The sequence below is a fragment of the Penicillium cataractarum genome, assembly GCF_028827025.1.
Source record: "Penicillium cataractarum strain IBT 29864 chromosome Unknown utg000002l, whole genome shotgun sequence".
NCBI classification, from domain to species: Eukaryota; Fungi; Ascomycota; class Eurotiomycetes; order Eurotiales; family Aspergillaceae; genus Penicillium; species Penicillium cataractarum.
The window spans coordinates 2,060,691-2,074,696 of record NW_026622738.1 but is presented as its reverse complement, the minus strand read 5'-3'; the positions used below and the strand labels follow the sequence as shown (position 1 = coordinate 2,074,696).

At 50.1% G+C, this 14,006-nt stretch overlaps 4 protein-coding genes across 4 annotated transcripts; 3 read left to right on the top strand and 1 right to left on the bottom strand.

Annotated features, from left to right (window-relative positions):
* Window positions 1-35: 35 nt before the first annotated feature.
* Window positions 36-2,404, bottom strand: N7496_002822 (acetate--CoA ligase; the record flags this gene model as incomplete). Its single annotated transcript, XM_056695753.1, has 6 exons — window positions 36-98; window positions 158-432; window positions 486-615; window positions 674-934; window positions 1,000-2,244; window positions 2,378-2,404. The coding sequence occupies 6 exons, from the start codon at window positions 2,402-2,404 to the stop codon at window positions 36-38; spliced, it is 2,001 nt and encodes a 666-aa protein (XP_056557965.1).
* Window positions 2,405-6,655: 4,251 nt separating this feature from the next.
* On the top strand, window positions 6,656-8,063 carry N7496_002821 (putative oxalate/formate antiporter; the record flags this gene model as incomplete). Its single annotated transcript, XM_056695752.1, has 3 exons — window positions 6,656-6,959; window positions 7,014-7,106; window positions 7,156-8,063. 3 exons carry the CDS (start codon window positions 6,656-6,658, stop codon window positions 8,061-8,063), a joined length of 1,305 nt encoding a protein of 434 aa, XP_056557964.1.
* A 1,214-nt stretch (window positions 8,064-9,277) lies between these two features.
* N7496_002820 (M20 family metallo-hydrolase) lies at window positions 9,278-11,225 on the top strand (the record flags this gene model as incomplete). Its single annotated transcript, XM_056695751.1, has 5 exons — window positions 9,278-9,436; window positions 9,651-9,838; window positions 9,894-10,211; window positions 10,273-11,100; window positions 11,156-11,225. 5 exons carry the CDS (start codon window positions 9,278-9,280, stop codon window positions 11,223-11,225), a joined length of 1,563 nt encoding a protein of 520 aa, XP_056557963.1.
* Window positions 11,226-11,708: 483 nt separating this feature from the next.
* N7496_002819 (putative diaminopropionate ammonia-lyase) lies at window positions 11,709-13,976 on the top strand (the record flags this gene model as incomplete). The annotated part of the gene is made up of 1 exon (XM_056695750.1): window positions 11,709-13,976. One exon carries the CDS (start codon window positions 11,709-11,711, stop codon window positions 13,974-13,976), a length of 2,268 nt encoding a protein of 755 aa, XP_056557962.1.
* Between the last annotated feature and the right edge of the window lie 30 nt (window positions 13,977-14,006).

Genomic DNA, 14,006 nt, shown 5'->3' with positions numbered 1-14,006 from the left:
AAGCATCATTATCATCAATTCATATATTCGAATTTTTACTTGGCGCGGGCGGCGTGGACAGTGGCAATAATCTTGTCCACAACACCAGGCTCGGACAGCTGTTTAGAATGTGTTAGCTTATATTCCAAGCATAGTGGAAGCATAAAGGGTCTCTTACAGTCGAGGTGTCACCCAGGCTGTCCTCCTCACCGCTGAGAATCTTGCGCAGAATGCGGCGCATAATCTTACCACTGCGGGTCTTGGGGAGATCGTCGATCACAAACACAGCCTTGGGGGCAGCGAAGGGACCAATCGACTTGCGGACCTGCATGACCAGATCCTTGCGCACCTGGTCAGTGGTCTCATTGCCGTCCTTCAGGGCAACGAAGGCGTTGACGGCCTGGCCGGTCAGCTCGTCGGAGATACCAACAACGGCAGCTTCGGCGACCATGGCTAGGGAGAAAATCAGTGTCAAGTGTCTTTCCGTTTCTAAAGGATGAACTTACGGTGCTCAATAAGGGCAGCCTCAATCTCAGCAGTGGACAGACGGTGACCAGAAACGTTGACAACGTCGTCAACACGGCCACGGATCCAGTAGTAACCATCGTGATCGCGACCAGCGCCATCTCCGGTGAACTATACGGTAATCAGTCAGTTGGTGAGCTTGCAATAGATAGAGAGATCGGCGCCTTACGTAGTAGCCCTTATACACATTCAGGTAAGTATCCATATAACGCTTGTGGGCACCCCAAACGGTGCGGGCCATGCTGGGCCAGGGCTGCTTAAAGGCAAGGACACCCTCGACATCGTTACCGGTAATCTCCTCGCCAGAGACCGGGTCGATAATCGCGGGCTCAATGCCAAAGAAGGGAAGAGAGGCACTGCCGGGCTTGGTAGGGGTAATGCCGCCCAGAGGGGTGATAACGTTAGAGCCAGTCTCAGTTTGCCAGTAGGTCTGGAAATTCTCTTGTTAGCCAGATATTCCTTGAGTATGCGTACAAGGGTGGGATAAGAACTTACATCGCAGATGTGGGCTTCCTCCTTTCCAACGGACTCGAAGTACCACTTCCACACCTCGGCAGCAATGGGCTCACCAACAGAGCCCAAGACACGCAGAGACTTCATCTTATGGTGGATGTGCTCATCGCCGGCGCGCTTCAACAGACGCAGGGCAGTGGGGGCGACGTAGAACTGAGTAACATCGTACTTATCGATGACATCCCAGTAGCGGGAGAAGTTAGGGTAAGCGGGAGTACTCTCGAAAACGACAGTAGCACAGCCAAGGAGCAGAGGCGCGTAGACAACGTAGGTGTGACCGGTAATCCAGCCGACATCGCCACCGCAGAAGTAACGGTCGTCCTCGTGAATATCAAACACGTATTTACCGGTCATAGCCGCACCGAGCAGGTAACCGGCGGTCGTGTGCATAACACCCTTGGGCTTGCCGGTAGAACCGGAAGTATAGAGAAGGAAGAGAGGGTCCTCGGAGTTCATCGGCTCGGGGGCGAGGTAGTTGGGGTACTTCTCGACCTCCTCGTGCCACCACAAATCGCGACCGGCGGTCCAGGGGACCTCGGCGCCGGTGCGCTTGTAAACCAGGCAAGTAGTAACGTCGGGGCACTGCTTCAGAGCCTCGTCGACAATGCGCTTGGTACCAATAACCTTTCCACCACGCTTACCCTCATCGGTAGTAATGACGACCTTGGATTGGGCGTCGATCACACGATCCCGGAGAGAGTCGGAGGAGAAACCAGCAAAGACGACGGAGTGCACAGCACCGATACGGGAGCAGGCCAAGAAGGCAATAACGGCCTCGGGAATCATGGGCAGGTAGATGCCGACGGTGTCGCCCTTCTTGACGCCGCGCTGCTTGAGCACCCAGGCGACCCGGGAGACCTCGCGCAGCAGCTCGCCGTAGGTGATGGTGCGGCCCTCATTGGGCTCGTCGGCCTCGTAGATAATGGCGACCTTGTCGGGGTTCTTCAGAGCGTGACGGTCAACGCAGTTGTATGAGGCGTTCAGCTGACCCTCGACGAACCAGGCATTGTCGCCGTTCTCGAAAGAGCCGAAGTGAGTGGTCTGGAAATCGCGGTCAAAAGTGAGGAGCTCACGAGCCATACGAGCCCAGAAAGTGTCGGGGCTCTTAATGGACTCATCGTAGAGCTTCTTGTACTCGTCGAGGTCCTTCAGGTGGGTTCCGGTCGGGTGCTTGTCGTGGAAAGCCTTGGGAACGTGGAAAGTGTCGACCTCGTGGGCCTCAACCACCTATCCGATAATCTGGATTAGCCAGGAATGTTCCGCAGCCTGCAAAGCCCGCTCGCATTTGCAATAACCCCATCCTTTTTGGAGAGGCGATCGCAGGTGCAAAAGCGTTCCCCAAGTTAGGATCCACACTCACCACGGAGGGCTTGGGAGCGTCCGACATGATTGTAAGTTCCTGGACGCAAAGAAACTCAAATTGAGGGAGGAAAAAGCGAAGGTGAGCGCAAACACCACTCTATAAGGGGGGAACCCAAGTAGCCAGGTCAGCGGTCAAATTGCGGGCGAGGGGCGGGATCAATAAGCTCCCACTATGAGGAGGGGTGGGAGGTGGGATGAGAGTGGGGAGGTGTTGAAGATCACACTTACTCTAGGAATAGTCCGAGAGGGTGGAAGGGGGAAGATTGAGGAGAAAGAGGAAAGATGGAGAGAGGGAGAGAGAGAGGAAAAGGAAGAGAGGAAAGCGTCGAAAGGCAAGAGCAGCTCGAGGAGGAGGGGGGAAAGGGCAGGGCCTGGAATTAAATAATTGTTAAAGAATTGTTATTTGGTAATTTGCACTCCAAATGGATCCGGAGACCGTTCGGCATGGAGGAGACTCGTTCCCGGACCTGAGGGACTTTTGGACCCAGTTATTTAGGCTACGCTACTCGGGATAAGGAGAGTACAGTAGTAGTAGTAGTAGTGCTAGTGCAAAGTGTTTAGTGACCAACTATCGTTATTCTTATGACCCTTTATTACTTGCTCTACGGAGTATAGATGATTGATACCATGGAGTTACGAAGTATACCTCTTCCCTAGCCGTACATAGTTCTGTAACGAATATAGCCTACAGTAGACTGATGATTTATGATTTATTATCTGAAAATATTGGTAATTCTACATTCTAGAATCCTTTCATCCAGCTTTATCCCGGTCGAGGATTATTACGAGGGGGCTGAGATAAAGAGCTACTCCCAAGACGGCTAAAATGCCCACCAAGAACAGCCCCGATGCGGCGTGGGCCGTGCTTTTCCTGACTCCCCCGTCAAGCATGTTTGCGGCCTACCGTTTTCCTCTTCCAGCTTGCCTCAAGGCCCTGCAGGTAGGGACAGTACATTATATTTTCTATTGGTTCATTAAGAGATCGAGTATCATGCTGTGTTACTCTACTTTTCGTATACAAGGGATAGGAGGAATAAACAAAGCTCAACCATACGGGCAATAATACCCATACCATTACAATACGCGGGGCAACTCGGCCATGCGGGGGCTCTTCCGTTCCTCCGGGGAAAGCTGACCTTCCATTTGGCATTCACATCCACTCGACCTTCTCCTTCCCAACTACCCAACTACTGCATCTTCCGTGGGAACCATTCGTCCGATGCTGACCCCGGCCCCCTTCTAGTGTTCTTGGTCTTGGCGTTTCGGACGGACTGGGGGAGGAGGAGGACCGCCATGGCCAGCACCTCGACAGGTTAACCTAGGTTATCCGTCCTTTCTCTTCGCCAGTTGTATAATTGATCAGCTTTCTTGCTTTCCCCGGTTTCCGCCATTCCCCGATGTCATCGACCCGAACATCTACATCACCGGTTGGAGATATTCCCGAGTCACACCCAAAGAACTTGCAAATCTGCAACCTGCGAACACTGCAAGATCAGCTGGCCCGAGCATATTGTCCCATCCAGACCAGACCCATTCGGCTGGATCGCCGTAACTAATGTCCATGCCTCAGCCCTGACTCAGCAGGCCAACCGCCTCGAGGGTGCTGATTGGCACTCCTCCTTCATCAGCGTCGGCTAGTCTGTAGCGCGGTTTCGAAGTCTATTTTCCTGCGTCGAGGTCGAGAGACTTTGTGAAATTAGTGCTGCAACTAGACTTAGTTCCATGTCGATGGACATGGATCTGCCATTTGCTTTTATACCAGCTCGAGCCACCCGGCTTGCGACGCTGCCCGCCAATCTCCTGCTAAAGATTACTCCACTGGTTGGGACTTTGTTTGAAGCGGTAAAAGGTCCGGTGTTTAAGGTAAAATCCGTCCAACCCCGTTATCATGCTAATTGCATGTGGTGGATGGGAGGCGGTTGGATTGTGGGGGGATCCGTAAGTCATTGTGGGACGCGCTGTGGGTGTACCTGGCAGCGCTGGCAGGGGTGTCCCTCTTTTGGCCCCTCTTTCATGGAAATTACTGACTCTAGTAAAATTACTACAAGAACTAGGAGTAATATAGAAATCTCGAGAAATTGCCAGCTGATTCAATGCTTCCTTGAGTTCTATGATGCGTGGCATATGCAAATTGTAGGTTGCATAAAGACCCAAGCATCCCGAGTATATAGAGTACACAGTCCTGCTTTTCTTGATGGTTGATAAACCCGGTCAATGAGAAAGGAACTGATCAGATGGAGCATGTTTACAGTTGTATACAGTGGAGGTCTTGATCTGCCACTCCTCCGTGCGACCGTAGCATGCGAACCGTACAGGATGTAGCGAAGATCAGTGGGTACCATAAACACAAAGAACCCAAAGACACACCCCCTAGGATGATGATCATGAGTAAATCAAGTAGCCTATTCACCTCCAAGATGAAATATACTGGCTAAATGTATCTATTCGCCTCAATCAAACCATAATAAAGAGAATCGTTCGTTCAATAATGACTATGCCACATCGCAGTCCTTGATCATTAGCCACTTTACATGGCCTTAGTGAGCTCCACTCATCCCACTTCGGGTCCCAACAGAAAATTCCACCATGCAGCCTCTTCGGGCTAACCTGCCCATTGCAGAGTGTTTCTGTTTCGTCTCTTCTTTACGCCGTACGACAAGTGTATTGTCTTGACTGCCCAATGGGTCCATGAAACAAGCGTTTTTATCATAGCAACAAGCTCTTATTATTGTGCTTGTTAACGCTAGTAACCATAGCCACTTAAACTAGCAGGTTCATAAACAGTCCAACTGTCACTTGGTCAGTGCAAAAGGTTATTTAACGTGCATCGCATATGGCCCAATGAAACGTCGCTACTCTAGCCTCTGACAAAAGTACTTTCCTGTTTCATTAGATTTGTACAGTATCTCGAAGGATCACTACTGCTGCTTCAAAAAGCGTGGAACAGCTCCCACACTCTTCAAATAATAACCCCATACGACCCGCTGGTTCTCAGCCGCCTCCAGCAAAAATGTGGACTAACACGGGCACTTCCAGACCGAGAAAAAGCCGTATTATCTCCAGACTCCGCACACAGAGAATTGTTGAATTGCCAATGTCTGGAACGCACGCTGACACGCTCTATATATACCACTCTCCACCGGCAATTGCGGCTACTTGGAGTCTTTATTGGTCAATCGATACTCCAACGCTTTTGAGATATGTTGGGGGTGGAGGAACTTCCGCGTCAGTCCGGTCTCGCACAATCTATTAAGCCGAATTAGCCCCGATACTGTACTTTTGGCGGCAGGGAGGACTTGGTTCCTAGTGCTATGCTTATTCGACATATTATTGACAGGGACCAGGTACAAAGACTCGCTTGTGCTGTGATTTTAGTCCACCAAATTAGCAAAGGTGACTTGCTTCTTGCGCTTGAAAAGACAAGACGGATAAGATGTTCCATCAAAGGTCCGGGGGATTCAGTGACAAAAACTCTTCGAGAATAGTATTTTTATTCTCAACATGCCCTTGTTGGCTATATCTGCAATGGACATTAACGAGCATATCACCTTCACGCCAACATTTAGCAGAGCGCTCTGCTACTCTGGAACTCGACGCTGCCTTTGCCGCTAGTACCTAAAGTAGGTTCGAAAGTTTCTAAGAGGACAACCTTATTTCTGTCAGAATCGGCATGACGTGAATTACCAATTAGAGACATTTCCCGAGACGGCTCACGAACCGACGGTCTGATTAATCAGAACCTAGGGACTACCCGATTAGAATGTTCTTAGAAGGCGTTCTGCAATCACAATTTCGACATCTAGGCTGCAGATCCACTATCCATGAGTGCCCGCATCCCATGATCGAATTATATGCAGCACGATTCAAAGCGGAACCGGAGCATTTCTAATCAGTCTCATCTGATTCGGATCGCCTTATCCCGAGGGATACCCAAGGCACAATCTGAGAAACCCACGCCGGAAGTAGAGATTCCATGGCGCCCACTTGGACCTTTCTATAGTGTCAGTGAGGATTACCTGGTTGGAGAATCTGAATATAAATTTCAATTAGTATGAATGCATCACTCAGCGAACCAATGGGGTTTCAAATTCGCTGAGATATCGCCCAGAAATTGCGCTGATAAACCCCCAAATCGGTAAAGATAAGACAGACAGACCCCACACTTCAAAGGAAGATTTTGTCTATCACGGACGTTCAGCTCAAGATGACCGCCTTGAAGCTTATAAAATGATAAACTCGTCTCACTATTCACACTGAATTAAGCAACGGACATATCATGGCGATACAAGTTAGTGAAACAAAAGACGATGGAGAGGTGACCGAGATTCCAGATCCAAGTCAGCTCCTTAGCCTTTCAGAAGGAAGCGAAGAAAGCGATTTTCCGGAGGGAGGGTTCAAGGCCTGGTCGGTGGTACTTGGAGCATGGTGCGCGATGATACCGTCTATGGGCTTATTGAATAGCCTTGGTATTCTTCATGCGTGGACTAGCACCCATCAACTGAAGGACTACTCGGAGTCGAGTATTGGATGGATCTTTGGCGCATATGGGTTTTTCCTTTACTTTGCTGGTGCTCAAATAGGTCAGCCATCTAGTTCTTTATTAAATTATTCCTGGATATTGACTAGATCAACAGGGCCGATATTCGATGCATATGGCCCCAATTATGTGGTTATCCCAGGGTCGTTCGCAATGGTTGTTTCTTTAATATGCTTGAGTTTCAGCGAAGGTATGTGGTGGCCAATCTGCCAAGGTCACAAGTAGCTCACAGTTGCCAGAATATTACCAAATCTTCCTCTCCTTTGGCGTGCTAGGTGGGCTATCTGCCTGCACCCTTTTCAATCCAGCCATCACTGTGGTTGGTCACTGGTTCAATGTTCGGCGAGGCTACGCAACCGGTATCGCCAGCACAGCTGGTGGGATCGGCGGTGTGATTTTCCCTTTGATTATTATTTTTGCAGCACCCAAGATCGGATTTCCATGGGCTATACGTATCATCGCCTTCCTCAGCGCGCTGATGTGTGCCGTTGCTTGCTTGCTTTTGAAGACCAGATTTCCCGGAAACCTCAAGGCAGGTACATCTGTGGACTTTAAGGCGTTGAAGGATGTCAAGTATGCTTCTACCACAGTCGCAATCTTCTTGGTAGAATTTGCAGTCTTCATTCCGATCACATATATTGCATCTTATGCGATACATGTCGACGTGGAAGATACCATGTCTTATCTCGTTATAGCCTTCCTCAATCTTGGAGCTATCCCAGGACGCTTCTTGCCAGGATTACTGGCCGACCGAGTTGGTCGGTTCAACATGATGGTATTGACATCGATTGTCTGCGCAATTCTTACTCTTGCACTTTGGTTTAGCGCAAGTGATAATCTAGCAGCGATCATCTGCTATGCCGTGCTCTTTGGCTTCTGGAGTGGAGCTGCCATCAGTCTTACGCCGGTGTGTATTTCTCAAGTATGTGCCACGGAAGATTATGGAAAGAGGAACGGGACTACGTTCACCATCTCCAGTGTTGGTACTCTGACTGGCATACCGATTGCAGGGGCGATTCTGCGGCGGGATGGAGGGGAGTACGGGGGATTGATTATCTTCGGTGGAGTTCTCTATCTGGCGGCTGCTGTTGCGTTTGCTGTGGCTCGTGGAATTTGTCGAGGCTGGTCGTTTAAGACCAAGTTTTGAAAATTAGTTCGATGATAAGAAATGGAATTTAAGTGATACCACATTCAATATGGGCAAACTCCTTTTTCAGTGGATGCCACAGTAGCCTCTTTATGAGACGGATCTAAGTCACCACCGATAGGATTCAATTAGGTAAAAGGATGCTAGGCACACGTCGCCAATTACTTAAGGTGAAGCTCAGTGAGGAAGGTTGAGACTACGATCTTATGATGAGGTATCTTCCACGGCCAATCACCATTATGATCGTTTCACTTCGGATGAAAGATAAGCTCCATCTGTCTGATCTGCTGTTGATCAAAGGGGAGGTCGCCGAAGACTTCACTGAAGGCGCCTGGCATATTATATGAGATTAGATCGTTTCCCGTGGATGTCGGCGTTCGCCGAAGCATCCTTCCCCAGATCTTTCTCCACAATCATGTCACTATGTGCAGATCCGAATCTTGTGTACCACAGTGGCGTTCACAGGCACATATTTGAACGAGATCTCGCCCAGGCATACACTCAGAGATTCAAGCCGCAGCAATAATCTCGTGAGGTTAGACATATTGTTATACCCGAGTTGAACAAGTTTGGCCACTCTTCAACATTGCAATTTGCCTCAGTACAACACAACACAACAGACCAAGATGATCGGCAGAGAAAGAGCAAGGAGCCTTAAGGCTAAAATGCGGGCTATTATTCCAACAAATGATTCCAGATCTGATACTGATTCTATGAGAACATTGGAGTAAGGTGCTCGAATAACATGACGTCATTCCTCTAACCGATTATCAGTGAGCAATCTTCAAGGGGCACATATTCTTCATCTAGGGGACCTCAAGAGACTGCGCCGACTCCATATAACGGTATTCCTGCACCTTGATTAGATTGTTCATGAGTATTAACCGTTCCCAGGAGATCAGTGTTTTGGCAGCTGCTGCCGGGGAAAAGGTTATGCTCGGTAAACTTTTCACGAGAATTTGATGTTATCCTTGCTATCTGGTCGGTTTTTGATGATTTCAATTGGGTTGGGAGTTTATCAAAGCCGTCATTCATGCTTAGAGGCTTGGAGATTTCGCTATACTTGTCTTTTCTGAGATATTTCGGGTTGTACATACCAGCAGTCGTTACCTGAACTATGTCGCTGTTTGTGGCAATGCGAGAATCCCAATCTTGGTTCTTTGTTCTAGTCATTTTTCTTTGATCACGAGAAATCAAAGTAAAAATTCTAAAATATGGCCCACGTTTTGAAGATCCTTTTTTCGAAATCATCATTTGAGTTGGCGTTGGAGTTCGAAGAATCTTCAAGACGGAAGATGTCGCGGGAAGGCGCCGTCGGTGACAAGCCGAAGGGTCCGCCCTCCACCGTCTCCTCCGCCACTCACTTGATGGCAGTTCGTCAATTCCCAAAAGGAATTCTTGAGTGGAAACGCTCGTTTCTGTCGTCTTCGACCCACCCTTGTCGAGAGAAGGCGCTCTGCCAGGTTTACATATCGGCAACTAAAGGCCGGCAAGGGGTCAACAAGCCGAGCCCAGGATTGAGGAGTCGCAATAAATACTTCATCGCCGCTCTAGAGACTCTGGTCCCTTTGGTTTAATTACAACTAGACGTTCGACCTGTTCATCAAGATGCACGGAACAAAATGCGCAACACGCGTCCTACGCTTCAATGCGCCAAGGGCATCTTCCATACCCCCTAGATTCTATTCCACATCAAGCCTCCAAATCAATGAGGACCGTCTTTGGGAGACATTACACAAAACATGCGAATGGGGCGCGGCACATAGATATGGCGGGTATGTATTGTCTGCCTATTTCCTTTTAAACATATCGAAACTTACACGTGCGCAGCCGTCCCACGGAGACAGGGATGGCCCGTCTAACTCTTAGCGATGACGATGCCAAAGTACGAAAGTGGTTTGCAAACGAGGTGCAAAAGCTGGGATGCTCGCTTTCTGTGGACCAGATGGGAAACATGTTTGCCCGACAGTCAGGGTCGATGAAGTCTTCTGCGCCGATGATTGCCATGGGTAGCCATCTCGATACTCAACCTCGGGGCGGTCGCTATGATGGAATTTTGGGCGTGATGGCCGCACTGGAAGTTTTGCGGACGATGAAAGAAAACAATTTCAAGACAAACTATGATGTCGGCATCGTTAATTGGACCAAGTTCGTTTGCCCGTTCTTCCCTTCCATCGACGATAGCATAACTGATCTTTAATTTGAACAGCGAGGAAGGAGCTCGATTCCCAAAGTCAATGTGCTCCTCTGGAGTTTGGGCTGGGGCGATTCCAATTCAAAAAGCGTGGGACCTACGTGATATTCATGATCCAACCGTGACCCTGCGTTCTGAGCTTGAGCGACATGGCTATCTCGGCGACATTGCGTGCTCGAGCGATGGAGCTGCGGGATTCCCACTGGGTGCTCATTTCGAGCTACACATTGAGCAAGGACCCATTCTCCAGGAAACTGGACGGTCAATCGGCATTGTACAGGGTGCTCAGGGTTACAGATGGCTGACAGTCACTGTCCAGGGTAAGGATGCTCATACTGGAACGACACCTCTCAGTGCTCGTCACGATGCTATGCTCGCAGCTTCTAAGATGATTGTTGTCTCGAACGCAATCGCTAAGAGACACGATGCGCTGGCCTCTACGGGTATTATCAGAGTGCCGTCAAATGCGTCTACCAACACCCTTCCATCTGATGTGACGTTCACTCTGGACATTCGACACCCTCAGGACAGCACTGTGCATGCTGTGCAAAAAGAGTGCCTTGACGCCTTTGCCAATATCTCTTCCGAGGACGGCAAGGGTGTTTCTTTCGACTGGACTTTGGATACGGACTCGCCTGCCGTCAAGTTTGATCAAGGTTGTGTCGAATCGATCAAGGCAGCAGCCGATCGTCTTGTTGGGCCTGAGAAGTCGATGTACATGACTAGCGGTGCTGGTCACGACACTGTTTATACCAGCAAGCACTGTCCGTCGGCCATGATTTTCGTGCCTTGCCGGGACGGTGTGAGCCATCATCCGACCGAATATTGTACTCCAGAGGACTGGTAAGTGACCTTCGACTGTTTATTATTTCGCTTCATTTCTAACCAGTACCCATAGTGCTCTTGGAACCCAGGCACTGCTGGAGGCTGTGGTGCACTATGACCAGACTAGCGCCCTGAATGCGTAAAGACAACGAAATAGCGTGCGCTCAATCTAGAAAGTTAAATTCAGAAATTTTAGCGTCCATAACCATTGAGCTTCTAGGAAAATGCAACTTGTAATTTGGAATGTTCATTTGAAGATCCCTTGGGTTCGAAACCCGACTTCTCAATACCAGTAGAAATTCATAGTATAGCCGATTACCAAGGATGCTGTTTATCCAGGCGCTTTTCACAATCTAGTGACTAAAAAAGCCGTATAACCGGGGTCCGGCCGCGAAACCTTCGTATCAATGTTGAGGCGTCCACTGTTGTGGGTTCAAGATCCACTCTCTCGGCGGATTATGTTGTGAGAAGGCGCGGGACAATGTTCTCGGAAGGCATTCGAACCAATGTTGCCGCCACTTGACATCGGAGATGGCGCAGCGTTTAACCATAAAATAGAGCCTCAGCCACCATTTGGAAGAGACCGCCCTGCATACTGATACGACAACCGCAAACACCGAGGCATAATGTCGTCGAGACGACCGATCTATATCAACTCCCCCGCTGCGACGGAACGCTGTGAAGAGCCACAGTCGGGCGCCGTCACGAAATTCCATCAGTCGCTGCCCAATTATTCTCCGACTCCATTGGTTCCATTGCCAGAGCTTGCAGCTGAACTGGGAGTTCGGGCCGTGTTCGTCAAAGACGAGAGTGATCGCTTCGGCCTGCCTTCTTTCAAGGTTCTGGGCGCATCGTGGGGGTGTTTCCGTGCCGTTGCACAGCAGCTTGGATTGCCGCCAACTGCATCTCTAGATGAAGTTTCGACGGGCGCAAAAGCGAGCGCCATTACTCTTGTCGCAGCGACAGAAGGAAATCATGGCAGGGCTGTGGCGTTCATGGCCCGGCTTTTGGGAATCGATGCGCAAATCTTCGTTCCTCGGTCAATGGACGAGCGTACCCGCGGCTTCATTGCGGGGGAAGGCGCCAGCGTTGTGATATCGCCGGGATGCTACGATCAAGCAGTCTATGAGGCATCAGACAGGGCAACTAAGCTCCCTGGTGCTCTCTTGATTCAAGACACTGCATTCGAAGGATACGAAAGTGTTCCTGCATGGATTGTGGAGGGATATTCGACCATGATGAATGAGGCCGAGCAACAAGTCGCTCAACTCGGGCTCACTACCACTGTTATGGTCACGCCGGTTGGGGTCGGTAGTTTCGCACATGCAGTGGTGCGACATTGCAAGTCTAGAAAGACCCCCGTGTCGGTCGTTGCCGTTGAGCCGGACTCTGCTCCTTGTTTGTCCAAAAGTTTACAAGCGGGAAAGTCAGTCAGCGTGGAGACAACCTCTACAATCATGGACGGAATGAACTGTGGCACTGTCTCGATGACTGCATGGCCGGATTTACAGCGGCTTGTCGATGCGTCTGTCACGGTCTCGTCTTATGAGAGTCATGCCGCTGTCCAGCTGCTTACCTCCAAGTCGGTTCCAGCTGGCCCTTGTGGCGGCGCATCTTTGGCTGCATTGCGCCGGCTAGGTGCAGAATTGAGCGGATCTTACATTCTCAACAAGGATTCCGTTGTCGTCCTTCTTAGCACCGAAGGTGCACGCGAATATCCTCTCCCACGCGATGTTTCCGTGGAAGATGTGGTGGGCTTGACACAAACACTCACCCAGATCAACTCTTCCAACCCCACACTGTCCGTCAGCGATGGTGTGGGTGAGAGTGAAATTGCAGATTATCTTTCGGCATGGTTTGCGCACCGCGACATCGAATTCCACCGCGTGGAGCCAGTCGCTGGCCGGCCGTCCGTCGTTGGTGTCCTTCGGGGAACTGGCGGGGGCAAATCTCTCATGTTCAATGGACATATTGACACAGTCAGCCTGTCTAGTTATGAAGCAGACCCGCTTTCTGGAGCATTGGGCTTGAAAGACGGCAAAGATGTTGTCTTCGGTAGAGGCAGCTTGGATATGAAAGGTGGAGTGGCAGCTGCACTGGCTGCATTGTCGTCGATTAAATCCAGTGGTCAAGTTCCGCGGGGCGATATTATCGTCGCTGCCGTGTCCGACGAGGAAGACGCTTCTCAAGGAACTCAGGACATTTTGGCTGCTGGCTGGAGAGCCGATGCAGCAGTCGTTGCTGAGCCAACGATGAAAGCCATTGCGACTGCACACAAAGGCTTCGTATGGATCGAGGTTGATATTTTGGGTGTTGCTGCTCACGGATCCGACCCATCTGCAGGAGTCGATGCCATTCTGCACGCTGGATGGTTCTTGCGGGCTCTCGACCAGTATCAAGCCAAGCTACCGGTGGATGACCTTCTCGGGCAAGCATCAATGCATTGCAGTTTGATTCGAGGCGGCGAAGAGCCGTCCTCCTACCCTGGAAAATGCACGATTACTGTCGAGTTTCGGACTGTCCCAGCTCAATCAGAAGAGTCCATCCTCGGCGACATCTCTACAATACTTCGGGAAATCACCAAGGAAAACCCTCACTTCCGATACGCCGATCCTCGAATCACGATGTCCCGGCCCACTCAGAAGCTTGCTACAGATCATCCTCTCGTTGAGAAGGCGGTTGAATGTGGAACTGCCATCTTTGGAACTAAGCCCGTTGTGCAAAGTGTACCATTTTGGTGTGATGCAGCCTTTTTGGGCCAAGCCGGAATCCCATCAATCGTTTTCGGCCCTACAGGCGCAGGATTACATAGCAAGGAAGAGTGGGTTGAAGTCCAAAGCTTGAAAGAGATGGAGAAGGCTTTCACTCGCCTCGCACGAGACTTTTGTAATTAGTCTCTCGTTACTATAGAATACAGATAGAGA